At 42.2% G+C, this 26,240-nt stretch overlaps 1 protein-coding gene across 1 annotated transcript in view; it reads left to right on the top strand.

Moving 5' to 3' along the window:
• POLN (DNA polymerase nu) overlaps positions 1–26,240 on the top strand; it is a 155,324-nt gene that overhangs the window by 5,320 nt on the left and 123,764 nt on the right. Inside the window, exons 3-6 of the mRNA XM_074992092.1 lie at positions 10,358–10,464; positions 14,250–14,407; positions 19,422–19,490; positions 26,001–26,061. Coding sequence (XP_074848193.1) covers positions 10,358–10,464; positions 14,250–14,407; positions 19,422–19,490; positions 26,001–26,061 — 395 coding nt within the window. The remainder of the gene's footprint in view (positions 1–10,357; positions 10,465–14,249; positions 14,408–19,421; positions 19,491–26,000; positions 26,062–26,240) is intronic.

Here is a 26,240-nt window from a genome sequence, read left to right as displayed (position 1 = left end):
GCACCTGTTCCCTTAGTGATCTTGTAGGTATGAAGTGGGGCAAAGTGTCCAACTGGCTCTCACTACTTTCAGCTGTCCCTGGATATGAGACCGTTCCATCCAGCTGTGTCCACTCCCTTTCCTGTTGTGTATTTTATTCTAACTTTGTACATAGTTAATTCTATAGACTAGATATTTAGCAGATTAATCAGGGAAGTATTTTAGTATTTTTCAGCGCTCTCTAGGTTTCTTTAATCTTGTAGAGGTGAGGGTTGGGTGAGTTTGGAAATTGGCATGAAGTTGGGACAGAAAAACCCAGGCTTTAAATTTAGAGTCCTCTGGAGCTGTTATGCGCATTAATGACTCATGTTTAAGCCCTCTTGAACATATAAAGTGAAGGACATGTAAAATGCAACTTTAAGAATTGTAAAATCTTTACAAAGAGGTTAGCTATATCCAGGGGCAACAGGATGAAGTTTTTATTTTAGAGGAAGCTATAAGGTTAGTCTCTGAACCATAGGGGAGACAGGATCCCTCTGCCCTCAGGGAAAGCATCCCAGTAACTGCCTCTATCTCTGGTGCTCTGCCTGCTCCTGCCTCTTTGGTTGTGAGCAGGGATAGACATAACACCTCTCAGGAGCACAGATGATTTCTCAAGATTTCCCTAAAAGACAGTAAAGTGGTTCACTTCTCTCTGTTGCCAGGAAGAAGAGAGTTCTGAAAGCAGCCACTCTCTCCTTTTTCAGTAACAGAGAGCCCAGAATGCTTCCTTTGCATGTTATTGGACAATTCGTTGATGGTAACAGAGAGGTAGCCATGTTACTCTGTATTCTAAGAAAACAAAACAGCAGTCATGTAGCACTTTAAAGACTAACAAAATGATTTATTAGGTCATGACCTTTCATGGGACAGACCCACTTCTTCCGATCTATGAAGGTTGATGATAAGCAGTGTTCAGTACATCATACATCTGTTGTCCAGCCTGGGACTGCAAGTGAAAATGGAAATCTCATTTAGTTTCAGCACAAAAGATGGATTCCATGATGTCTCAAATGTACCTACTGCAAGATAGGTTTAACAATGGGTTAGATTTAATAAATCAACTGTAAAACAAGTCATGTACTTATCCAAAAACATATTTGTTTTTTACATTCATAACTATTTTTCATAGACTTGTAGATTCTAAGTCTAGAAGGGACCATTGTGACAGCCTAGTCTGACTATCAGTGCAACAGAGGTCTCCTAGCGCATATTTTTCAGAAAAAAAAATCCAGTCTTGATTTGAAGTTTTCCAATTATGGGGAAAATGCACCATAACCCTTGCAAATTGTTCAGTGATTAATTACTCTCACTGTTGTTAAGGCATAATTTTTCCAGTCTGAATTTTTATCTATGTTCAACTTCCAATGATTGTATCATTTTGTACCTTTCTCTGCTAAACTGAAGAGCTCCTCATCAAATTTGTTCCTCCTCATCAAATATGTAATTAAATCACCTCTTAACCTTAAGTAGATTGAGAAGTCCTGTGGCACCTTATAGGCTAACAGATATTTTGGAGCATAAGCTTTCATGGGCGAAGACCGACTTTGTGAGATGCAGTGTACACTAGAACTGGACAGAGAATTCTTGCAGAACCAAATACAGAAGTAAAATAACCAATTTGCTGGTCTGGCTATGGTCTGAAGAAGTGGGTCTGTCCCATGAAAGCTCACTTAATAAACTATTTTGCTAGTCTTTTAAAGTGCTACTTGACTGCTTTTTGTTTGTCTGCTTCTGTTTGGGATTCTTCTGTTTATTCATGCAGGGATAGAATTATCCTGTTTGACCACACTGTCATTCTGGGACCTCATTCATGTTCAATTGCTGAATTATACGGCTGTGTCTCCATTGTCATAAGGAGGTGGTAACGGATGGTTCATTTCCCTGGTGGCCACAGAATAGATATGGGGTACATATACCTCTAGAAGTTTTGAACACCTTCAACTGGTGGAAGATACATATTGGGCCTGCAAGTGATATTTCTTCTCCACAGCATTTCCTGCAAAGTCAGTGGTGACTGACTGATAACATTGTTATTGGATTTCTGGAGTTTATGGTACCGGGGCAATAGTCTCAAAATTAATTCTTGGGTTCATGTGATTGTCCCTGAGCTCAGAGCAACATGCCTTGCCTGCATGGCCTTTTTACCTCATATCCAATGTTGGACTGTACAGATGAGAATCACCAATAACACCACAATGTTTTACATGAACAAATGAAGGAACCATGTCAACTGTCTTCTGCAGGGAAGCAATAGTTCTACAGAAATGATGAATCCCACACTATGTAACTATAGATCAATTTTCAGGCCTATACAATATGCTGGCAGACATTTTTCTCATAGTCATAAATGATCATGGTCATCGTCATAAAGGGTGTGGTCATCAAGTCCATTTTCAGTCAGTAGTTTGGACCTTGAATAGATCTGTTTGAAGCTGACCAGAATACAAATTTGCAAAATATGTTGTTCCAGTGGAGGGCAGAATCTGGATTTTCAGGAAGATCTCTTCCAAATCCCTGAATTCAGACCATAGTTTGTTTATTTTCCAATGCCTCTGATCCTATGTGTGTTAAGGAAGGTCAAAGGGAACAAGGCCTCGCTCCAGACTTTCCCAGACTATACTGCTTCAACAATCAGAAATCGCTCTCTAACACCTCTAGTATTTACCAGACTTTATTGCTTCAGAAACACTAAGTAGTCTGAGGTCTGCAAAATGGAAGTGCTTTTTCAATCCATTCACTTAATACTGCCCATGACAGACATCAATCCATCATAACAAGTATCTATTATTCTTAAAAACCTTTTATGTTGCTAACCTCATTATGTATTTGTTTGTCTATCATATCTGCATTATTTCAAGTCCATAATTTCATTTCAAGTCCATCTCCTCCTTCAGTTAAATTTGTGAAAGGTCTTCTGAGAATTTTTCTTTCAGTGAGAGAACTTATTCTACTTTGCTTACTTTTATCTTGGAATCTTAATGTATCTAACTCGTGGGACCTCCATTTGAGCAATTAGCCTTGTGCGCATTACTCTTTTTGACTATGAAAAACGAATTTCTTATTGAGATTACATGGGTAAGCTTCTGCCAATATTATGACCATGAAAACCATGTCACAGATCATGAAATAAACCTTTATCAGTGAAATGTGATCTCTCCTGTGTTTCTGAGTGTGCCCCTACTGGAGATTCCTAACTGCTAGTCCTGGCTAGGCTGGTGAGGGATAGGTTTTCTTTTCTCCTTGCACAGCCTGTTGGAGAGAAATCAGCCCCAAAGCTCCCTGAAGCCAGAGGAGGCTTGTAGAAGTGAGTCCAATCTCCTATGTGCTCTTGGGAGCACCCCAGACAGGGGCTTCTGGCAGCTAGCTTGGGCTGAGGATATTATCTTCTGAGGCACTTCAGAAATCATGGAGTATGGGTATATCAGGATCACCTCCACATCTAGGAGCCTTTTCCTGCTGCAGGTAGTTGCACAGCTGCTACCTCCAGAGCCCAGTTCTGAAGGCAGCACAGAAGTGAGGTTCCCTGATCGTTTTTGTAGAACAGCTTTGCAATGTTCTACCCCATGTCCCCCACCTTCATTTGAGCCAGGATCTCCACAGTTACACCACCATGAAATTGCAGATAAAAACATCTGAAATCATGAAATTGACCAATTGTAAAATCTTTGGGCCTTGAAATTGACCAAAATGGATGATGAATTTGGTGGAAGACTATAAATCAACATTCAGGGTATGTGAACTTCAAGCTATCATAGTGAAATCCTGCACAACCTAAAATTCTTCTCAAAGTGATCTCTGACACATTTATGTCAGTCTACTTTGCTTACCTGTTTTTTTCCCTCAAAGTCTCATTCAAGTAAGCGTAAGGTTGTACTACACACTGTGGTGTTCTCCCAGATCTGTCAATTTTTAGGGTTGCCAACTTTCTGTTTGCAGAAAATTGAATACCTTGCCTCAGCCCCCTGGCCCACTCCTTATCTAAGACTCAGTCCCCTGCTCATTAACTTTCCACCACCTTCATTCACTTGCTCATTTTCACTGGACCTATCAAGGCTGGCAGTTAACCTCTGTACTCTTCACTATCGGGAGGAGTAAGGGAGGTGTGAGGGAAAAGTTCTCCCATCAATCTTCCTCAATGGGGATGGCCAGGTAGGTCAATTTCAGATAAGCTGAGTCTAGCTACCCAATTGCTGTAGCTAGAACTGTGTATCTGAGGTCAAATTACTCTCCTAATATAGGCTTGGCCTTACTTCTGCACTGCTGTTTGGACAGCACTGCCTTCAGAGCTGGGCACCTGGCCAGCAGCCTGTTCTGCATTCAGAGCTGGGCAGCAGCATACGTACTTGAGGGGAGAGAGCATGTAAGGGACTCTAGACACAAAGAAGGAGGCATGATGAAGTAAGTTTGAAAGAACCACTAGAGCGGTGTAATGTCACCTAACATCATCTGGGAGTTCTACACTGTCCACCGTAGAATGTTATGCAGTGATACATCTAACTGGAGATTCTGCCTCAAGATAGCTTGACTCTTGGATCTTTTGGCAACAAAAATAAATAGCCTAGTGGACTGTTTGTATGGTTTTGTTCTAGGCAAAACGATAGGGTTGCCAGGAATTGACCAGAACACCTGGTTGAAAAGGGACCAAGGCAGCTTTGGACATCATATCTAACTGGGCTGGTCAAAAGCCCAGTTCGCCTCTGTGGAGCAGGCAGGCTTTATGCCCAGCAGCAGTTTTGTGCAGCTCCTGGGAAGCAGTGACATGTCCCTGTGGCTCCTAGTGGGAAAGGGAGCCAAAGGAGCTCCACATATAGACCCTGCCAACAGGAGCCATCCAAAGCACCAGCTCCCATTGGCTGGGAATACTGTAGAGGAGAAAATCAGAGCTGTGGAGCTGTCACTTGTGGGTGATGGCAGAGCACGCTATCCCCCATGCTGTCCCTCTTCTTAGGAACCAGAAGAACATGCCACCAGGTCTCAGGAGCCACAGAGACTTCTTCCACCCCTGGGAAATGACAGGGCCACCTGAGGTCAGAGCCACTCAGAGCCTACACCCCAACCTACTATCCCAGTTCTGAGCCCCCTCCACACTTCTAAACCCCTAGGCCCCAGCCCAGAGCTCCCTCCTTACATCTGTCATCCGTTGGCCCAGCCCAGAGCCCCACAGCTTCCACCCAGAGTCTGCATCCCAGCCCCCTGGCCCAACCTGGAACCTCTCCCACACTCTGAACCTCTTGGCTCCAATGCCCCAGCCCATATCCCCTTCTTTTACACCAAACCCTTCCTTCATTCCTGGCTCCATCCAAACCCCCATCCAAAGCTGTCACCCCCTCTCCTGCACTCCAAACCACTGAAATCCTGAGTGGGTCAGTCTTCTGAGTAATGTAGATGTGGCCTCAGACTAGCAGTGTGAAAAGTGATACTGATAAATATCACTTTACAGCACTAAATCTGGATGAACTGCCATCCTTACTTTGCTGCTGCTGCTGCTGCCACCATGGCACTGGCAGGCAGAGCCTGATGCTGCCTCTAGGTCAGTGTTTCTCAAAGTGTTACCACTGGTGGTATGTGAAAGGATTTCAAGGGGTACACAGCAGAAAATGAAGTACTAAAGATCAGGAGTTATGCACTGGAATGGCACTGGAAGAGGGGGTGTGCTGAGAAGTCTGAAGTCCCCAAAAGGGTATGCAAATGTTTTAAGTTTGTGAAACACTGCTCTAGGTGAAAGTTTGGGGTGGGGTGGGGGTAACGGAAAGAAAAGAGAGCCAGAACTTGACCTGCCTCTTGGTGAAGGAATATGTGTGTGTGAGAGGTGGGGGATGGCAAGAAGGAGCACCTGAGCCCAGGCTGCCTCCCAGTGAGAGATAGTGGAAGGGGGATGAAAGCTAGGGTAGGAAGGGGTCTGGCAGCCAGCCCCAGGCAGAGGAAGTTCTGGCTGTCCCATTTATCCCCTTCTTCTCATGGTCTAGGTGTGCACAGTTCTTCTGCAAGAGCCTCACCCACCAGTGGCTGATAGCTGGAGTGCTTTTTTTTTTTTATAAAAAAAAAAAAAAAAAAAAAAAGCATCACAGAACTTGCAACTCCCGTGTCACATTCCTGTGTATCCCTTGGGAGATGTACCCCATAGTTTTAGGATCATACTAGAGCACAGGCTACTTCTGCAGCTCCTTAGGGCTTAGCTGTACTTACGTGGAAATTGATGCGCTACAGTTGATTTTTTTGGAGTTCAGTTTTGCCGTGCGTGTGAAGACAGGGCAAGGTCAACCTCTGGGCTCATCCATCATCCTCTGTACTCCACACTGTTGGGTGGAGTAAGGGATGTCGGTGTGAGCCTGAAGAGCCCTGGACTACACTAGGGCAGAAAGTTGATTCTGGTATGTTGATTCTAGCTATGCTAATGGCGTAGCTAGAATTGCGCATCTGAGATTGACTTTGTTCCCTAGTGTAGATCTACTCTTAGAGGGATAACTGTAGCTGCTGTATGTAGGGCTATTGCTTGTAATAGTATACACACGTTCACTAGCCAAAGCCAGTATTCTTTTATCCAGGAATCTCATTCACATTCCTGGTTTGGAAGGCTGTGTTGCTTTCTCTATTTAATTAGACTTGCTGTACTCTGCTTGAACCTGCTGCCTGTACCTGCTGCTTGGGAATCACCAAATATGGCACACAAGTAAACAGGCATTCAAAAAGGAAAGTAACAGAAGTTCTGAGAGATATGATGCTTTAATGTATTGCACAAGCCACACTCTTTTTCCCCACTACTGTTGAGCCCAGAAGCCTGGAGTAGATATTGGCACTGGGACTGAGGTAAGGTGGTCAATTCGTCCCTTTTATGTAGGGACTTGAGGTCATTAGGGGAGCAGGTGTGACCGACAGAGATACTGCTGGCTAAAGCAATCCAATCTCCAGTGCATAGTGTGTATGTATTCAAATGTTAGCGGCATTGAGGGATGAAAAAAGGTGCTTATAACTAGAAGTGAAGCACACGTAAACACTGCATCTTGAAGAGTTCTAGTTACTACAGATAAAGAGCTTTCCAACTTATTTTTTCTTGACTATGGATCTTAAGCTTCATTTCTGGGACGTTTTTGATTGGCATTTTTAAAGAGAACATATGAATGGGATTACAGCATATTTTTTGAACTGATTAACCACTTTTTTAACATTTTGAACAGAATAGGTTTTTAATAACACTTGAGATTCCTGAAGATATTCCTTAGCAGTCAGTAGCAATTATATAATATTACAGATCAAAAATTCAGTCTAAATTGTAAGATAGTGTTTTTAAAATATAAAATTCTCTTTTTGCTATTCCCACGTAACTTTAAAGATTTAATCAAAATAGTTAATTTATTTAAAAATCTAGGATACAATATGTATGTCAAACACAGGGCTTAGAATTCTAAGGGAACCAGAATGTTTGTTTAGTCAAATTTGTAAAATTAACTAGAGTTTAATTGCTTTATCCTATTGAGCTGGAGGTTTATTGTGAATTACTAAATTTGTAAATGATCAAAACTTAAAAGCCAAGATGACAAAAAAATAGATCAGTGTTTCTCAATGCATGGTACATGTACCCTTAGGGGTATGCGTACTGGAGCCATATGCAGCTCTTCGAGCAGTAAAGTGCTTGGAGCCATGAGAGCGCTGTGTGCACTCATCCCTCCCTAGTGCTTGGAGGGAGAAGTGCATGGCAGCAGTGATGGTGGTGGTGGCAGCAGCGGTTTGGGTGAGTTGCCGGCATTAGATTACAATGTGTATGGGGGTGCCCGGGTATGCAGGTGGGGGATTGGGTTAAAGTGGGGGGTGGGGAGGGCTGGGGCTGCCTGGCTCTGGAGAAGGGGAGGGGGATTGGGTTAAAGTGGGGAATTGGCGGTCCTTGGCTTTGGACTATTATGCTTGTTATCTGGAGTAATTGCTACTTGTACAATTTTAGTTTAGCATTTATAATTACAACTGAAAAGGTTAAAATGGACTGATTCCTTGTGAAGGAAAAAACAATGAAAGTGCAGATTTGGAAGAAGGTAGTACACAGGAAACTATATCAGAAACATTGATTTAATTGTGGCCCTCAGCCACACTTGAAACCTACATTTGAACATTTGATTTAATCCGAACAAGCTCGAATTTTCCATTAAATTAATTATAATTTTTCTTGTAACTTCACTGCTCATTGATGTTTGCATAAAAATATATACATATGTATGAATAACAATTGGATATATTTTGTTTTTCTCTAATTTTTTTTATTTATTCTCTTTGCACAATCATAAGTACGATGGCAAGTTTATTACCTATAAACAAATGTGTTGCAATGGTAGAAAAAAATTTGCATGTCTGAAAATTGTGGGGTTTGCAGGTACTTGTAATTATTATTTTTTTTTAAAAAAGGTGTACTTTATGGAAAAAAAAATGTTGAGAAACACTGAGGTAGATGGTCGACAGGGATGTAGGTTCTGTCATAGTTAATGAGTTAATTATACTGAGGGACAGGTCATTTCATTTTTTTATATCTCAGTCTTTCCATCTATAACATTGTACATATAAATATGCTAATTATTACTGTTCAGATTCTGCTAGTAATTTCATGTAAATTATTCTTGTTTAATATTTATACCAGGCACTGAGCTGTGCTGTAAAAAGTGAAGGTTTAGTAATATTAAATTCCAGCATCAGTTTTTCATTCAGATTATAAATTGTGCTAGTATACAAAAGATCACCTCCATGGAATGAGTATATCATTTTTATATGGAATCATTAGTATTTAAGCTAAACATATATCTGTTAGTCTACTGTTGTTTAAAGCTTTATTTACTATTAAATAAATTATTTTTGTACCTGAAAACTCCTAGTTTTGATTCATAGCCTAGTTTACATAAAACTCCCTGGTTTCTATAACTGTGTGTAATAAATTCTGAAATACAGCATAGGCAAAAAGAAACTTGTAAACAGTTTGAGAAAGGTGAAGAATAGTGTGGCTTATTTATACTGTTCCTAGGGGATCATACTGCAACAAGTAAGTTATATTTAAATATCATCTTGTACAGTATTAAAATGACAATTTGTAGCTTCCAGTAACTGTTTTAAATCATTATTTCACTAATCAGTTTGCATAAACTGCTGATTAGTTAATTGTAAATTAATCTGAGCCCCAGGAGTGCAGGGATTGGTTCTGGTGACCTCTTAAGGGTCTCTTTCAGTCCTTTGATTCTGTAATTAGCATGGTTAACTCTGATATGGTGTTGCAAGTTGTGGCTCCATACAAATGCTGAGCTAAATTTTGTATGTAAATGTTTGTGTCCTTTCATAAAAACACTTCTCTTTGAGCATAGACCTTTCTGAGAATTCAAAAGTGAATTAGTCTAGGAGTTAACATTAATTAAGAAATAGTTCCATAAAAATTATCACCCAGTATTAGAGTTTATTTTAACTCAAATTCTCTTAACAAAAAAATACAAATGTTTCAAACTGCCCATATTCAAAAGTCCTGATTTATTTTATTTTATTTTAGTTTTGTGTAGACCATATTTGAAGATTTGTTTATAGGATTAATAGTTACTTTTACTATTGATCTTTGTTACTGTAAGTGTTTTCAAGGGAGGTTGAACAAGGGACATCCAGCATATCTTAACTCTCACCTCTCAGGACGTCATGAGGGTCGGGAGAACACTTGTCTTTAAACATCTGCTTAATCTAACTGAGGCTCATGAGCACTAAGATACCTTAATCGTAACATGATCACTGCATGCTGCGACTACATGGCAGTTACATTGCTTTGAGTGCCCTAATTGTATTTTCAGATTTTTCATATGTTTAGATCTCTTCTAAGTTCAAGAATTTCCTCAATTTATAATGCTGGGTTAAGTAATAATTACATCCTGTAATGTATTTATCTTTAAATTTCTGGTATGTAGTATCAATCTGGACTCCATTTTAACATACTTTTTGTCTGAGGATATAAATAAATTGTACATTATTTTTGGAATGCTTAAAAATCTCCTTTGCATTGCACATTCAAGAGTCACTGAAATGTTATGAAATGATGTCAACTAAGTGGTTGTAATTTGAAAGCGTTCAGAAAAAATTAACTCTAAGTGAAAATATAATCCTGCTTTCCTATTTGTTGCTTATCAGAAGCAATGGGAAGGAAGAGTTAAACCATAGTTATTTCAAACCCACTGCAGCCTATTTGTAAAAGAAGTAAGAATCCTTGTTTTAGCTAAATAAGTGATATTAGTTCACATTCACCAGAAATGTATATAATACAGTATTTTACATTCAGCAGTATGATAAAATGAGTTGCTTAGTGGATGTCTTTTTTTTATATTCTAAACAGGGAAATATTATTTCAAATACTACACAGTACTGTCATTTGCTTCAATGCAAAGGATTTTTTGAGAACACTGATTTGTGCACATGGCAATGATACTGACTGGAAACAAGGTAGGATGTTTCATGCCTAACTATGCAATCTTTGCATTGGCAAAACTTCCATTGAAACCAATGTATAATTGATGATAAATATACCTTACAGAAACATGTTTACAGTGATATTTATAGTGTAACATTTAATGACGGAATTGCATCAGAACTGACATCCACTCTTTCTGGATTTCTGACAAATACATCTATCACACTTCTTCTTCAGGTACAATTCCTTGGTGATAACTGAGAATTTTTTCACCATTGATTCCCTACCATTTATTTAGATTGACTTAATCTGTATCCTAGATCAGAGTGTCTTAAACTATGTTTTGTGGAACACTGGTATTCTGTGAACAATTCGCAGGTGTGCTGCGAGTGTCTGATGCTTTTTTTGATATCGTACACTGGCGGTATATGTTTTCTGTTGTTAAAACCAGCAGCCGTGTTCTTCATTGCAATGATGCCTGATTAAATTACTTCATTTTATTTTTGCTGCATATGTTGCTGTTTGGAGTTCTGTTTCTATTTTTTTGGTCGAACAGTTTTTTTTAAAGAGAATGTTCATAAGTGTTCTGTGTAACTATAGATTATTGTTTGGTGTTCCATGGTCTCAAAAACTTTAAAAAATACTGTGTTAGATGGAGAACAACAAGAAGTCTTGTGGCATCTTATAGACTAACAGATATTTTGGAGCATAAGCTTTCGTGGGCAAAGACCCACTTCATCAGAGGTCTTTGCCCACAAAAGCTTACTCTCCAAAATATCTGTTAGTCTATAAAGTGCCAAAAGACTTCTTGTTGTTCTCGAAGCTACAAAGACTAACATGGCTACCTCTCTGATACTTGTCACTGTGTTAGATGGAGATTATTTTCCTTTCTTTATCCAGTTCTTCTTGGAGGAGATATTCTTGTAGATTCTTTGATATGTGGCTAGTCATTTTTCCTAGATCACTTCATAAGTTTGGTCCAATGCTAAAATGTGTGCTAATCTGAAAGAATATATAACCTGCATATTCTTCTTTGAGTGTTTGTTCACACTGATTCCAATCAAGTGTGTGTGAGCGCTTTATGTATGGTCATTTGGAAATGTTTTTTCCCTTCCTAGCTGACCCAAAGGGAGCTGCTAAATACCCTGCAGTGGTGTCGTCATGATGCTCAATGTACAACTCCGCCAACCCCTTTCTCCCTTCATGTTCTTCTTACTGTCCTTGGCAGTGTTGGAACAGTGCTTAGCTTGCTGGCTGTAAGTCTCCCTTAGCTTATCAGATTGTTCATTCAAGTTTCCTTTTCTTTCTTTGGGTATGTCTTCACTGTAAAGGAGATCAACTTTGCCGTGGTCCATCTTCTGGAGTTCAATTTAGCATGCCTCGTGGGGACATGCTAAATCAAACTTATTGGGTGGCCCCATTAGAAGTAAGGGAAGTTGATGGGCATGCAGGATCCCATCAACCTTCCTTAGTGGAAAGGGGGTGGAAGCCCGAATTAAGGGACATCAACTCTATCTACATAATTGATGTACCTGGAATTGTGTACCTTAATTCAACCTTCTCCTGTACTGTAGACCTGCCCTTTGTTTCTTTAAGTAATGTAGTTAATACAGGCATTGGTGTGGGAATTGTCCACATCGCTTACCCACCTTGGTCTTTGGGGCATACCAAAAGACCAAGGTTTCAAATCTTGCAGTATATGCCAGAAGCCTATGCCTAATAGTAACCTGCCACAGCTTGTGCCTGAGCTGTCTTGGGGAGACACATGAGTTGGAACGATTCAGGATCTGTAAGGCTTTCAATCCTAGAACTAGAAAGCAGCATGACTTCAGATTTAAACAACTACTTATGAAAGCTGCACTTCATCCATCAGTACCAGATCACCAGGGTCAGGGAGTGAGTTTGGCGTGGAGTACCGTGGTATCAATCTGGAAAATAAAAGTCACCAGTATGGCATCCCAGTGTTGCTCTGCATCCTGATGCCTCTAAAGTGCCACAAGAAGGCAGACAGAGGGTGATCTCCTGGAGAACAACAAGACCCTCAGAAGAGACCTTGCTGTTCCAGAGAAAGGATTCCATGCTCAAGCAGCAGGAATTTGGGCAGCTGACTTAGGTACTTTTGAGTCTGGCTCTTAGTGACTCTCCAGCAGGGCAGTGCCAGATGGAAGTGTTGGAGCCTCCATATGTCCTGGATGCTTTCGAGGGAACTAAAGAAATCATAGAACTTAACCAAACTTCAGCCCCCGGCCACAACATAAGAGCCGCCAGCACTGCATAGGCAGGTCCAGTCAAAGGGTAAGCCTGCAGTGATGTAGTATTCCCTGATGCTGGATCAGCACCAGCCCTAGCACAAATCCAGGTCTCTGTCACCGTGACATTCTCCCGGCACCAGAAAACATGACACTGGTGCAGGTTGCCTTCACAGAACCAGCACCAAGGCACAGCACAAAAGTGTGACAACCACTCACCAGCACTGTAGACACTGCACTGGTAGAAACAATATACATTAACTGTAGGGGCCTCTAAGAAGCAATACTGCCCCACTTGCAAGCACAGAGGCTGTGTGTAGAAAAGAAACTTCTAATGAAAGGAGGGAAGTAACTAGACATTAATTAGAGAAAATGCCATAGTCATGATTTAAAATCATAAAACTGTGAGCAGGACATCCAGCTCAGATTGCATGGGGCAGTGTGTTCTGCCTCATGTTCTTGAGTTCTACAACCAATAATTCCTTTATTGTGCCTCTTTGTGCTCCATCATCATACTCCACTAACAGTGGTTGTCCTTGGTCAGTTAGAACACAGGTTTGAGTGCATCTGTTTCAGTTTTCCTCCCACACAGGAAGCTAGCTGACCACCTTGCTTGCTGCCATTCCTCTCTGCTGGCTGTCTCTCCAGCCACCGTTCCTCTCCTCAGGCCACCTCACCAGCCACTGTGACCTCATTCGGTCAGTCTCTTGTGAGTCCATTCAACTCTTAGGCTATGTCTACACTGCAGTATTTTGACAACAACATTAATGTCGACATGCAAAGGTTGCCAAAAAAGTTGCCAAATTGTATCTATGCTTCCATCCCCTGTTGACATCTAGTGGACACATTTATAGTTCCCCAGTCAACGGAAGAGCAAAACAGTATGGCTAGGCATCCCACAGTGCCTGGTGTCATCTTCAGTTGCTTGGCATTGTGGGAAAATGGAACATAGTCCAAGACATCTTGGAAATGTAGGAAATGCCCCATCAGCCCCCTGTTCACAGCTCTCTTGGGCTTAAGGTTTACTTTTGCACCTTTTGAAACTGCTAGCGCTTGCTGTTCACTCCAGCATCTGCTGTGAGAAATCATGGATCAGACTTCTCTTCATAGTAGCATCTCCTCTCCTTGGCTATTTAGCCATGACCTCAATTTTTATAGTGAGAGGAATAAACCCTTCCACAAACCCATGCAACTTTTCATAGCAATAGCAGAAAAGAGAGAGCTACCTATGCCTATCCTGGATAACCACCTATATTCTAGCTTACTACAAGCAAACAAATGTCCTGTATCTGTCCATCTTAACCGCTTAATCCAAAACAGCCCATGCTTCAGCAGCAGCCTTCCTCACACAGGTTCTAATCCAGGATATCTGCAGCACCAGAGGCCATTAGAGTTGGCCCGACGGATACCACTGATGGAAAAGTTTAAGGCAATGATGCATATTGTGCACACACACCCAAATATGGAATGGACATGAACAATACATCTCAAATAATAAGTTATAAAAAGTCAGTAAATAGTTTTCAGTAAATCAGAAATGATTAAAATAGTCTTTTTTTTCTTTGTAGTGGCCAGTTGTGTTGTGTTAGACCCAAGGATTGCTGCATGGCTGATAAACCCCAATGATACTGTCCCCTCTTTTGAATATTTGGCACATAAGCATTTTGAAAAGTCTGTTTCAGAGAGAACAGTGAATATGAATGTAGATTCCTTGAGAAATACAGTGGTAAGTAGTTTTTAGAGACTACTAATCAGGTAAACTAAACAAAGAGTATAATAGTAAAGATGTTTAGATAATATGTCAGGTACAATACGAAAAAAATCAGAGAAAAATATCTGCAGGGATTTTCTTGTGAAAGCAAAGGGTTATATTGATTGGCAATTAATTAGGGAATAGATATAAAATAATCAGAGCTTGTTGTACTCTCTGTCCCAGTGGAATCAAATTCTCCATAAGTGTTCCCTAAATCCTGTAGCACAAACCCTAAATTCCATATCAACATAAATTAATCTTATCACAGTGAAATCTGGGTTCTCTCCCTGCCACTGCCTGGCAGCCAGCTAGACTCCAACTCTGGCTCTTCAGTGCTCTGATGCCTATCCCTCTTTCCGTGTAATAGTGGAGGGTGGATTCCCCATATTCCAATTAATTCACCTTTGTGGAGTAAATTGAAAAGAAAGATGTGTGCAGAGTGACAAAATATTGAACACTTGGCTTCAGCAAAATGGTGAAACCCAGAACTGCTGAATTCCATGACATCTGGGGCAAATGTCAAATCACATAGCTGCAGAATCATTGGGAACGTTATGTACAAATCTACGACATGCACACACAAAATCTGTAAATTTCACACTCAGCATGAAGGACTTTTTTGTTCATTTAATGAAGGTTTTTTTTTTTTTTCTAAATAATTGTTATCCCTGTTGCAATAGAAACATTCCATAGAAATCATGATTCTGGCAATAAAACACATTTGTGAACAATGTTACATAACCTGGAATTTAGGACTTCCATTTTGTGCAACAGCATTGTAATCTGGGCAAAAATCTGAGATCCAGTTTGGAGACAATTGACTTCTCAGGATGTGTTAATTATTCTGCAGGTTTAGAGATTCAGAACTTTTCAGCTTTCAGTCTGTGTCCAGAAGTCTAAATGAAATGTTACTTTTAAAATTGCTAACAGTCTTGTCTCTTGTGTATCTTGTGCGAATGCTTTTAAAAATCCTAAAACATCTAGCTTATCTGAAGAATTTTACTGGTTGATGCAGTGGAAATTCTTCACTGAAATCAGTTAAAGATTTGGACTGAAAGTACAGTAATAAACAATTCTTGAGGCTCCTATTAGGTACTCTAAAGCACTCATTTTCTAGAAAGTGTATTCTTGATCAGCAAGATGTATGTAAAACTCAGTCACAAAGGCAATTTTGTCTCTACTTCCTCCCATTTGTTGTGTAGGTCTCTTGTTACCTTCTGGGGTTTTCACCTTCTGGCTATTATATTATGTTATTTTTATCATCTTTGCCCATCTCCTCCCTTGCTTGGTACTGCCTCTGTGCTATGTCATTCCATATGAATCTCTGCTGCATTTCATGCTCCATCCTATGCCACACACAGAAGGGAATGAAACAGTATAGTGTAAGCAAAGGGAGAAATGAAATAAGCAAAGTGTGTCATAGGAAAAAATGGATAGATCAGTAAAAGAGAGAGAAACACAGCATATATATGTGAGGCACACGGGAAAAGAAATGAGGGGGAGGGACATGCTGAGTGAATCAAAAGAAAAAAATGAGAGAACGCTAGGCATGGGAATGGGATATACATAACGAGAATATCTCTGAAAAGAAGAGAATGGAGTATAAGAAAATAATTGTGTGAAAAAGGAGCCGTAATAGCAAATGGAAAATACTCCCAGGAAGAGGGGAAATAAAACTGGGTACAGGGATGCTACTCTTTCTGCAAAAAGAAGAAAATTTTAACATTTCAGTGAAAAATACTGAGATACAATGTAGAGTCAAGCAAGAGAAGGAAATAAATGAAAAAAAAAAAGTAAGATAAGTACATTTTGTTGCATTTCCCATAGCTCTTCTATTTTGACAATTAGACATCAGAAGTGATAATTGTTAATTTTATCTTACCCTACCTAATTTTATTTTACATTTAATTTAGTCAAGTCAATAGGAGGGAAACATTTTATGGTCAACTAAAATCATGAAGAAGAGTTTACATAAATTCCATGCCAAAGTGGCAAGTAATTTTCTCCTCTCCTCCTCTTCACCCAAGCCTATCCACACAGCCTCTCAAAATTTAAAACTCTTCAATGAAATCTGATTATTAGCTCTGTTAGTTTTAATGGAAATTACCTGTATAGATTATCTAATTAAAATCGACACTTCTGCAGGGAATGAGGTAACCTCTTTTCCTGGTTAAAATCTTCTGGTCTGTCTGTGAAGGGCTCATTCACAGAATGAAGATCTTCATTTTAAGGAGAAAATATTTGTTCGCTTTGAAAAATGGATGATGCTATAGAAGAGGTGAAAGACACTGAGGCTGTATCTACACTTGAAGCTAGAGGTGCAATGCCCAGCTCATGTAGACATGATATACTCGCACTTGCTGTACTCAAGCAAATGTTTTTAAAATAGTAATGTAGACACAGTATGGATGGGCAGTGTTGAATGCCTGCAAGCAGTAGCCTTGTTGAGTACATACCTGCCAGGTCCAGGTGGGTTTGTACTCAGGGCTTATGCAGAAATTACAGAACCTGAACCACCATCCAATGTTCTGTTTGTAGAATCTGATTTAGATCATGAAAACTAATGTGCGTGTATCCGCACTGCTTTGGATCGTTATTGAGCAGAATCAGTCCTCAGCATGGAAGTATGTCCTCTGGAACGGTGGCTGAATTATGAAGGGGCATATGAATGTTTAACATATCTGGAACATAAATACCTTTCAACACTGGCTACAACAATGCCATGTGACCATCTTTTCTTACTTTCAAGTGATATTGTAAACAAGAAGCAGGCAGTACTATCTCCTATATATGTAAACAAATTTGTTTGGCTTAGTGATTGGCTGAACAGGACAAAGGACTGACTGAGTGGACTTGTAGGTTGTAAAATTTTGCCTTGCTTTATTTCTCAGTACAGTTATGTTAAAAACAAACAAACAAAAACAAAAAAAAAACCAACCCTACATTTGTAAGTTGCGTTATGTGATAGATTGCACTACAGTACTTGTTTGAAGTGATTTGGAAAATACTGTTTCTTTAAGATAAAAGTGCAAATAGTTGTAATAAGAATAATATACACCAAGTATTGTGCACTTTTTGTGTATTTGAATTGAAAGCAGAATGACTGCATGGCTATGGAGAGGGAAGCATAGCAATCATTTTATCTTCCAAGATGGTCTGGATTCCACCGGCCTCCAGATAGACTTTAGCACTTGCCTTTAAGAAAACAGAAATCCTAAGGACCCTGGAATTTTACTTCTGGATTTTTTTCAGGATAGTATGTAGGGAGCATTATAGCCCATTACCATAGTGAATCAGACTCCACCTGAAAATTTGTAAGTCTCAAGATTTCTCAAGAACAGTCAAACTATCTAAATTGGCAGTTAGGTCAGTCTTTCCTAGGTGGGACTTACCCCTGGAACTAAAAGCACTATGCACATCTGTTTGAATCATTAACTTCTGTGCCTCTGTTTCTACCTAGCCATCTTTGCTCCTTAGTCACTGTTATGTTTGTTAGACAAGTCTGAGTTGGGAGCTCTATCCAACCAAGAACACAATGGGCTTGTCTACACTACCACCCTACTTTGAAGGGAGGATGGTGAGTACAGGGTTGGGAGTTTATTAATGAAGTGCTGCACTGCGTATGCAGCACTTCATTAAGCAAATTCCCCCTCTGCAGCAACTCCGAAGTGTTAAACTTCAAAGTGCCGGCTTGCGTGTAGCAAAATTTTGAGGAGTAAAGGGACTTTGAAGGACCGGTGGGTGAGCTGCAGCTACATGCAAGCTGGCACCTTCGGAGTTGCCACGGGGGGGAATTTATTTAATGAAGTGCTGCAAATGCAGTGCAGCATTTTATTAATAAACTCCCAACACCCTACTTACCATCCTCCCTTCAAAGTAGGGAGGTAGTGCAGACAAGCCCATTGTGTTCCATAGTAACAAGAACACCACAATCTATCTTCTCAAAGGTGAGATTTCTCTTTCTGTACTTTACATGAAGAGATCCTCCCATTATTCTGTCTAAAACCCCAGCATCCTATAGAAAAGCTATTGCATAACCTGGGTATATGTAGAGAACTTAAGAACTCCTCCAAGTGCAATAAATTGATGAGAAGATCAAACTACTTGTTTGTATCCTTTCACCCAATGTGCCAAAGTCTTCTACCATTCTACCTGTCACTGACCAGCTGGATGAAGTTATGCACTATGCAGACTTGTGGCATCAAGTTGACCTAGTCCTCGAGACCTCTGAGATCTCTAGCAATATCATGGGCAGAAAGGATGTATCCATTAACTGAGAAAATGGGCAGGGCAGCATGGTCTTCTGTCAACAACTTTATCGAACATTAGAAAGTGAATTTTCTATCCCCTGCAGAGGCCTACTTTGGAATGAAGGTATCAAATGTGATACAAAAATAACATGTCCTGCACTTTCAAATAGAGTTCTCCATTTGTCTGTTTTTGTCCTTTCTTGTTTACTTCCCAAGCATCTCATAACTGCGACCTGGGCTACAGAATGAAGTGCTTTACCTGATAATCTTCTTTCTACTAGCAGCATCTCTCACAATTTTACTGCCCCGGTATGACTCCAGAAGCCAAAGGACAGTGTTTGTTTTATGTCTATAGTCCAAAATAATTTAGATAACCAAGTTAAACCTTTCATGGTCACTTTATTATAGGAACTTTAACTCTAGCATTAAAAGCACAGTTTTACTATATTATCTCTCAAAAAGTAGGTGCCCCCTTCAATTTTCATGCTCAGATTGTGTTCCCATGTGTACTATATAAAATAAGGAATACATCAAGTTCTAAAGGTTCCAGATCATTGCTTCTACAGTAGGTCTTGAAATTAGTTATCTATTGCTTAACAATATTACTAGATATGCAAGAGTTAGCATCAGTAGAGGCACAAGGAAAATGCTTTCATCTTGGTTAGTTGCTTAGTATTGAAATATTAGTATTACCAGTTTTATTAACTGATGTATTCTTGATATTTTTTAAAAATCAGGATCAGAACTTGGTTTTGAGCTTGAAGACACTTTACACTATAATGATGGACCTTGCTGGTGAATTACAGGTAATATTTTCATAACAAAATATCATAACAAAAATTGTACCAACATACTGATATAGTGAATGAAAAAATGTGATTTACCTTTAACTAAAAGTAAAATCAGAATCTATATATGAAAAAAGACAAGAAGGCCTCATGTTAAACATTATTATGCAACGGATCTATCAGTGATGCTGTTTTCAGTAATGGGGGGCTCCCATGATATAAGGTCATGTCTGCTAAGTGGGTTCACACAGCTATTGAAGGGGTGAGAGCTAGTGAGGGCTTCTTCCAAATCATAGTGTGTGTCTGTGCTGCAGCTAGGAGAATGTCTTCCACCTGGTTAAACAGACTTGCATTAGTTCCGTTTGTGCTAGCACACTTAAAACAGCAGTGAGAATGTTGCAGCCTGCATGGTGGCATATACCAGCTACTTGAGTTCTAGACCTCCCTCGTCCCTGGGGAATTCAAGGCTGGGGCTGCAGCCCTGGTGAGCTGCTGAGTAAGACCAGAGCCTTGTGGTAGAAGCCAGGGTCTGTTCACCTCTCTGCTGCAGATGGGTGAGCAGCCCAGTGGGTTTGAGGGGCCTGGAGCAGGGTGCTTGCTGGAGGGTAGCAGGTAGTGCGTTTGGGGGCTTTTGGCAGGGGACCTCCCTGGTCCAGCAAACTCTCTTGTATGGGACTGGTTAGGTCCCGACTAAGCCGGGACTATGACTACAATCAGGTTACTGCAACCTGTATTTTTAGCTCCCTGACTAGCGTGAGTTCCTCCATCTCTTCTGGGAGGGGGATGTTCTCAGCTTCTGTGTATACATAACCTTAAAATTTAAGGCCAGAAATGGCCACCAGATTATATAGTCTGACTTCCTGTATATCATAGACCAATGGCACTATCCATCCACCAGCACACCCCAGGCTTAACAACTGAAATTTGAGCAAATTATCAGGTGTGTAACTTACTGTGTGCCATAGGCAGAGAACAGCAGGCACTGAGGTGCACCAATACCGGAGGTCTCCGTAATGGCCTGTGGTAGGCACCAGAAGAGTGTGCGAGAAGTGGTCTCCAGATGACTATTTAATTTCTTTAAATTAAAAGACCACAAGAGGCACCCTTTTCATCCTTCAATGATGCTAACATTTGAGTACATGCACAGTAAAGATGTAAAATCCTGTTTAATTGCTAACTAATTAAATAGTAGGTTTAACTGGGTAATCGACTGGGGGGAGCAACTGAGAAGGCTCACTGGGAACAAGGTATGCCCTCCCCATGGTGTACCAGGGACCCAGGTTGTTCTGGCTTGGCTGGAGCTTCCCTGCCCACAGCACTCCAGCACAGTCAGAGCAGTCCTTATCCACAGCTCACTGCAGGTAGTGATGCTCCAGCATGGTGGAGCAACCCCGGCCTGCAGAAGGGAGGGGGTCACTTCAGCCTGTAACCTGTAAGCTTCATCCTGTCATGGAGGAGCACATGGGGGTGTTGGTGGGGCCAGACACTGCACTGCACAACCAGAGTTGGAACCAGGAGAGAGGAGATACGAGGAGAGGCTGGAAGGTGAGGGAGCAGCCAGCCACCAGCAAGGCGTTAGGAAGAGAGGCAAGGGGATCAACAAGGTGAAGTGCATACACACCAGTGGGGAGCCAGCCCAGTCCCCTGTGCACAGGAGAGCAGAGCAGAATCTTTTTGCTATGGGAAAGGAGCTCAGCTCAAGCACACAGCTGGGGTACCCATGCCACTCCTTTCCTTTCACTGTAAGGGTCTGGCGAGCAGCTGGTCTGCTCCCAGAACAGCCATGGCTGGATCATGTTTTTATGGTTTGTGCTGAAGTCAGAAATTTCAAATCTGCATATTGTGGTGCTGCAAACTAATGTACCCATAACCCTGCATGCAAGCACGTGCGTGACTGCATATAGGCCCCTGAAAATTTGGGACACCAAGTTTTCAGGTGTCCTATGCAGACATGTATTTTGCATATGCCTAAAAATGGCCCTGTATTGATGGCACCTGTGTCCCAATACTTTGCCCACCTCAAGGGGCAAGTGAGCCAAAAAGGTTACTTCTTAATCATTCTTCAGGGCTTAGTGGACCACAGAGCTAATGAACACTGTTGAAAACACAGGAAAGATTTGACACCAATGTGGTAGGGAGATGGGGATTGTACTTCAGGGGAAGAAGGGATTTTACTCCCTAGAAACAAAGTAATGCTCTATAAAGTATCTGTTCCAACATCTAGTCTGGAACACTCCGCAATACCCACTCTTAACTTTGCCCATGAAATCTTGCCCATGATATCAATGACCCAGAAAAAAGGGAGCTCAACTAGAAATTGAGTAGTTACAGAATGGTCATGAAGTTCAAGTCTGGGTGGCTGAAAACTTGATGATGTTTATGCACCCATCTGGATGCCAGTGTGGCCAACACTGTTGTTATCGTCTGTAGTGCTCTTCACAACATATTTGAGGATGAAAATGGTTACTGCTGTGTGGTGTGACCACAGTACAGGACTTCTTTGCAAAGTGTTTAGACAGCCAGATCCTGCCAGATTTCAGGCTTTTTTTTTCCTGCTTCTTGGAGGGCAAGAGAAATCTGGGATACCTTATGTGTATGAATCCTGAAGCAGTCAAATGCAGGGGATGACTTCTGTATGTTTTGAGGGACACTGTCATGTCCTATGCAGCTGCTGGAGGTGCACAGTAGAGAACATAGTCACATATTTGGTTGTGAATGTACCTCTGTGCAGAATAGTTCCATCAGTGGCTATTGTCCAGGGATGCAGCCCCATGATCCCTAAACGTCTAACTGCTAGAAGTTGGGACTAGATGCCGGGGTGGACAATTCAGTATATTGCTGTGTCCGTTTTCCCTAAAACATCTAACATTAGCCTCTGTCAGAAGACAGGATATTGGGCTCAATGGACCATTGGTCTGACTTAGTGTGACCATTCTCATGCTTTTGTGTTTGTCAGTTTTGTTTCCTGTAACTATGTATTTAAGCCATTCATTTCAGTAACTGCTGATTCTTTATGGACAGGTGTTTTAGGGCATGTCCACAGTGTTAACACTATGAGGCTTGGGTTTGTACTATAGTGGGTGTTTACTCAGTTCTGTTGCCATCCTTAAATAATGCTTTTGTGTTAATGTTAACATCTATTTTGAAGGGTGTATTAAGGGGATCACTCAATCAGGGTCATTGAACAATTCTATTAGGGTTTGGGAGGATTTCAGAAAGCCTTTTTGCAGTCCTCTGTTGGCTTTACTTTCACTTCAGTTGTGTTTTGTCCTTAATGTTGTGTTTTGTGACTTATGTTAAAACTATCAGTGTGTTCTGGGCACAAGTGTAACTATCACTCTGGTAACAACAAGAAGTCTTGTGGCACCTTATAGATGAACAGATATTGTGGAGCATAAGTTTTCGTGGGCAAAGACCTGCTTCATCTTTGCCCGCGAAAGCTTATGCTCCAAAATATGTTAGTCTATAAGGTGCCACAAGACTTCTTGTTGTTAGTGAAGCTGCAGAAACACGGCTATCTCTCTGATACTTATCACTCTGGTGCATTGTTTGGCATTCTTACCTTTATGGACTTGTGGTGGTGGCTGTAAAACAAGTGGGTGAGGGACAGAGAATTCTTTGCAGTCTCATGGCACCAGTAAGTTATGCAAATCTAAACTGCACTATGACTTATAGGATCCTGTTTTGAACCTGAATAAAAAGTTCCCTTTCATCAGGAAGAAGGATCCACACACAAGGAAACTGAACATTTCTAAAAAGTGACACACAAAATGTAAAATTGAAACTTCTTTTAAAATAGGAACTGCAGATGAAGTCACAAGGAGTCAAAATCCCTCAGTGTCATGCATGTTACTGTCTCTGAACTTCTCTCCTTCCCTTTATCCTTTCCTATCCCAACAAGGGGGCCAGGGAACAGCTGCAGAAAACTGTCTGTAGGGGATGAACAGGGACATCTGTACAGAATTTGGAGGCCAGATACACTCTGGGCATCAGGGACTGCCTCAGTTTCCTTGCTCTTCTTTGAGTGATCCCTGTGGGTAGTCCACTCGAGGTGTTGGCACACCCTCAGGCTGGAAGCATGGAAAGTTTCAGAGCAGTGCTTTGCCAGGCTGCATACATGTAGTAGGGGTCTGATTTTGTTGGCAGTCTATTGCATGTGCGAAGCACTACATCTGTCAGTTCCTTCTTCTCCGTCCTTGGTGGCAGACAGTCCTCATGACTCTCTGCTCCCTTCTGACAAAAATGTGTAAAGACTTTACTTTTTCCCCCACTCTTCTTTAGTGGTTTTGTCTCATCTACCTTCCCCTGACTCTAAAAACAAACCTAATCAAAAAATCCTGCCCCCACCTCCCCTGGTTCTCCTTCCTCTTTCCTTTGTTCCAGGACCCTGCAGAGTTAAGATGCTGGGCTCTCCCAGTTTAAAAAGCTGCACATAGTAAGGACTTGATGCTAGCACCAGATGGGCACACTGCATCCCGTTGGCAGAAATGTGTAGATCAGCCACACAGTCTTCAGCACACACATTTGCACAGCATTATGTGCTACATCATGGACCTACACCTGCTGCAACCACAGGACAAGCTGTCCTCTCTACTGTACACCAGTGACTCCAAAGGCCATCTCCTCCAAGCAGGCACTGCTCTATATTCCCCGTGAGGGGAGCACCTACAGGGGCCACTCGAAAAAGAAGATGGTTCTTAGGGATGTGTCCCCACAGATGCTCCACTACCCACACTCCTCCCACTTCTTTGGTGTCTGCCTCCTACAGACAGTTGTGGAGAAGGCACACACAGTAGGCAGCTGAAGAACCGAGACCCCAGCTGCATGTGCAAAGCCCAGCGAGGCGCTGCTTTAAAACTTTCTGTTCTGCCAGTGTGAGGGCATGCTGACACCTTGACTGGACAGAGACCACCATATACATGTTCAGGGGGGTTTCCTTGTGGAGGGGGGAGTTTCAGGTAGTACTGAAGTGTGTTGCGTTGCAAGTCCTGCAAGCTCCTTCCACTCACTTGGGCATTTTGGGTCATCTGCCCAGTCAATGCCCTGGGCAGCAGCTTAGAAGAGCAGGAGTAGCAGCAGTAGAGATGGGGGATGGTACCAATTCCCAGAGAGTAACAGCGGCCACAGCAACTTCTTTTGGCCATCAGTTGTGTTCGTGTCTGCATCAGGGAATGCATGCCCACCAACAGAGAGGGGCAAAGGGAGCAATTGCATAGAGGCCCAGGGCAGGCAGGGTTCCCCGAGACTCCAACCATGTGAGCGAGCAGGGAGGAGAGAGCCAGGTTAGGAATGGAGAGGGGGCAAGCAGGAAAGAGAAGGCGGGAGCTGAGCTTTGGGGTAGAGCCGAGCACCGAACTGCGAGTAGCAAGGGCCAAGGGAGTCAGAGGAACTGGTCTGGGAAGGGAAAAGAGTGGAGGGGTGGGGGCAATGGTAGGCAGGGATGGTTGGGAGAACGGAGCTGAGCAGAGTTGGGCGCAGGACCAATGGGGGTGTGTCAAAAGTAGGATGGGGGGCTAAGCTGGGCAGATAAGACTTGGGGAGGCAGAGATGAGCTGGGGAGGCAAATGGGGGAAGAAGCTGAGCTAGGCACAGGAACAGTGGGGGGCAAAGCAAGGCAAGGTTGCTGGGGGTGGCAGAGAGTGAAAGGAGGGTGGGAGTGTAATCTCCAGGCAGGTGTGAGGATGGGGTTATGACCAACTGGGGAGGGGGGTCTTCTGATTGAGGGGTGGCACTTGGAGCAGAGCTGTTCTGTCCATAAGCTAAGGTGGGGTGACCACTCCAGGCCTCATGCTTTTGGAAAACCTGCAGCTGCCACCCCAGCCATCCTACAGACAGAAGGTGGGGGATGACCTGGGCCAGGGCCTGGGTGGTGGGCACAAACGGGTGCAGCAGCAGCAGCCAGCAGGGGTGCTCTGTCTCACACCAGGGAGTGAGCAGCAGCTTACTCTGCTCTGCTGCTGCTGCTTCCTGGCCCACTGAGCCACACTTATCTGCTGGCAGCTGGCAGGCCTCCACTCACAGCCACTAGTGGAGAAGTGGGGTTCAGTGGGCTGAGAGGCAGTGATAGAGTACCATGAGGTGAGTTTTGGGGTGGATAGAGGCCAGGAGGGAAGGGACCCTCTGTGACTGCTGCTGCCACCCCCGCCCCAGGTTGGCCGGGGATGGGGCCAGGGTGGGATTGGAACGGGGGAGGTGCAGGCATGCAGTGTGTATGTGGGGTGGGGTGCCTATGGCCCTGCACCTGGGTGACTGAGCGGGTTGCTCAGGGCTCTGTGTTCTCAACCCTCATGACAGCCCTGGGCTTGGAGTTTCCCTGCGAAGGGTTTGCGGGGCTTGTGGTTCTGTCTAAGGAAATGGGCAGGAAGCCCAATGATTGTGCTGTCCTGGGACCTTGAATTCCTGTCAGTAGGCCTGATGGCATGTTTCCATTCTCTTTGGGCAAGCTGCTGTTCTCTGTAAGTCATTTCCTGTTTCCATTGGGCATGCTTCCTTTCCCTGTGGAAAGAGAATTTGTTCTCTGCTTTACAGGTTCAAGGCTTGTGGAAACTCTTTTGCACTTTGGAACTTCCCTTGATAAAAATTTTGGCAGGTAAGAAGATGAGAATGAATAAAAAAGTTGTTGAACCACCTTAGTTAAGAGTATTTTCTAGTAAGAGTTATATTGCTTAATAGCTAAAGGGAAAGTTACATCTTTAAAGTGCTATATGATCATCTTATCATCCTCACAATCAAGCCTGGTAACAGGGTGGGTTGCTGGTGGTGCAGCTG

This window comes from Carettochelys insculpta, chromosome 4 (assembly GCF_033958435.1).
Source record: "Carettochelys insculpta isolate YL-2023 chromosome 4, ASM3395843v1, whole genome shotgun sequence".
Taxonomy (NCBI): Eukaryota; Metazoa; Chordata; order Testudines; family Carettochelyidae; genus Carettochelys; species Carettochelys insculpta.
The sequence above is the reverse complement of the archived record's forward strand: the minus strand, read 5'-3'. Positions and strand labels throughout refer to the sequence as shown.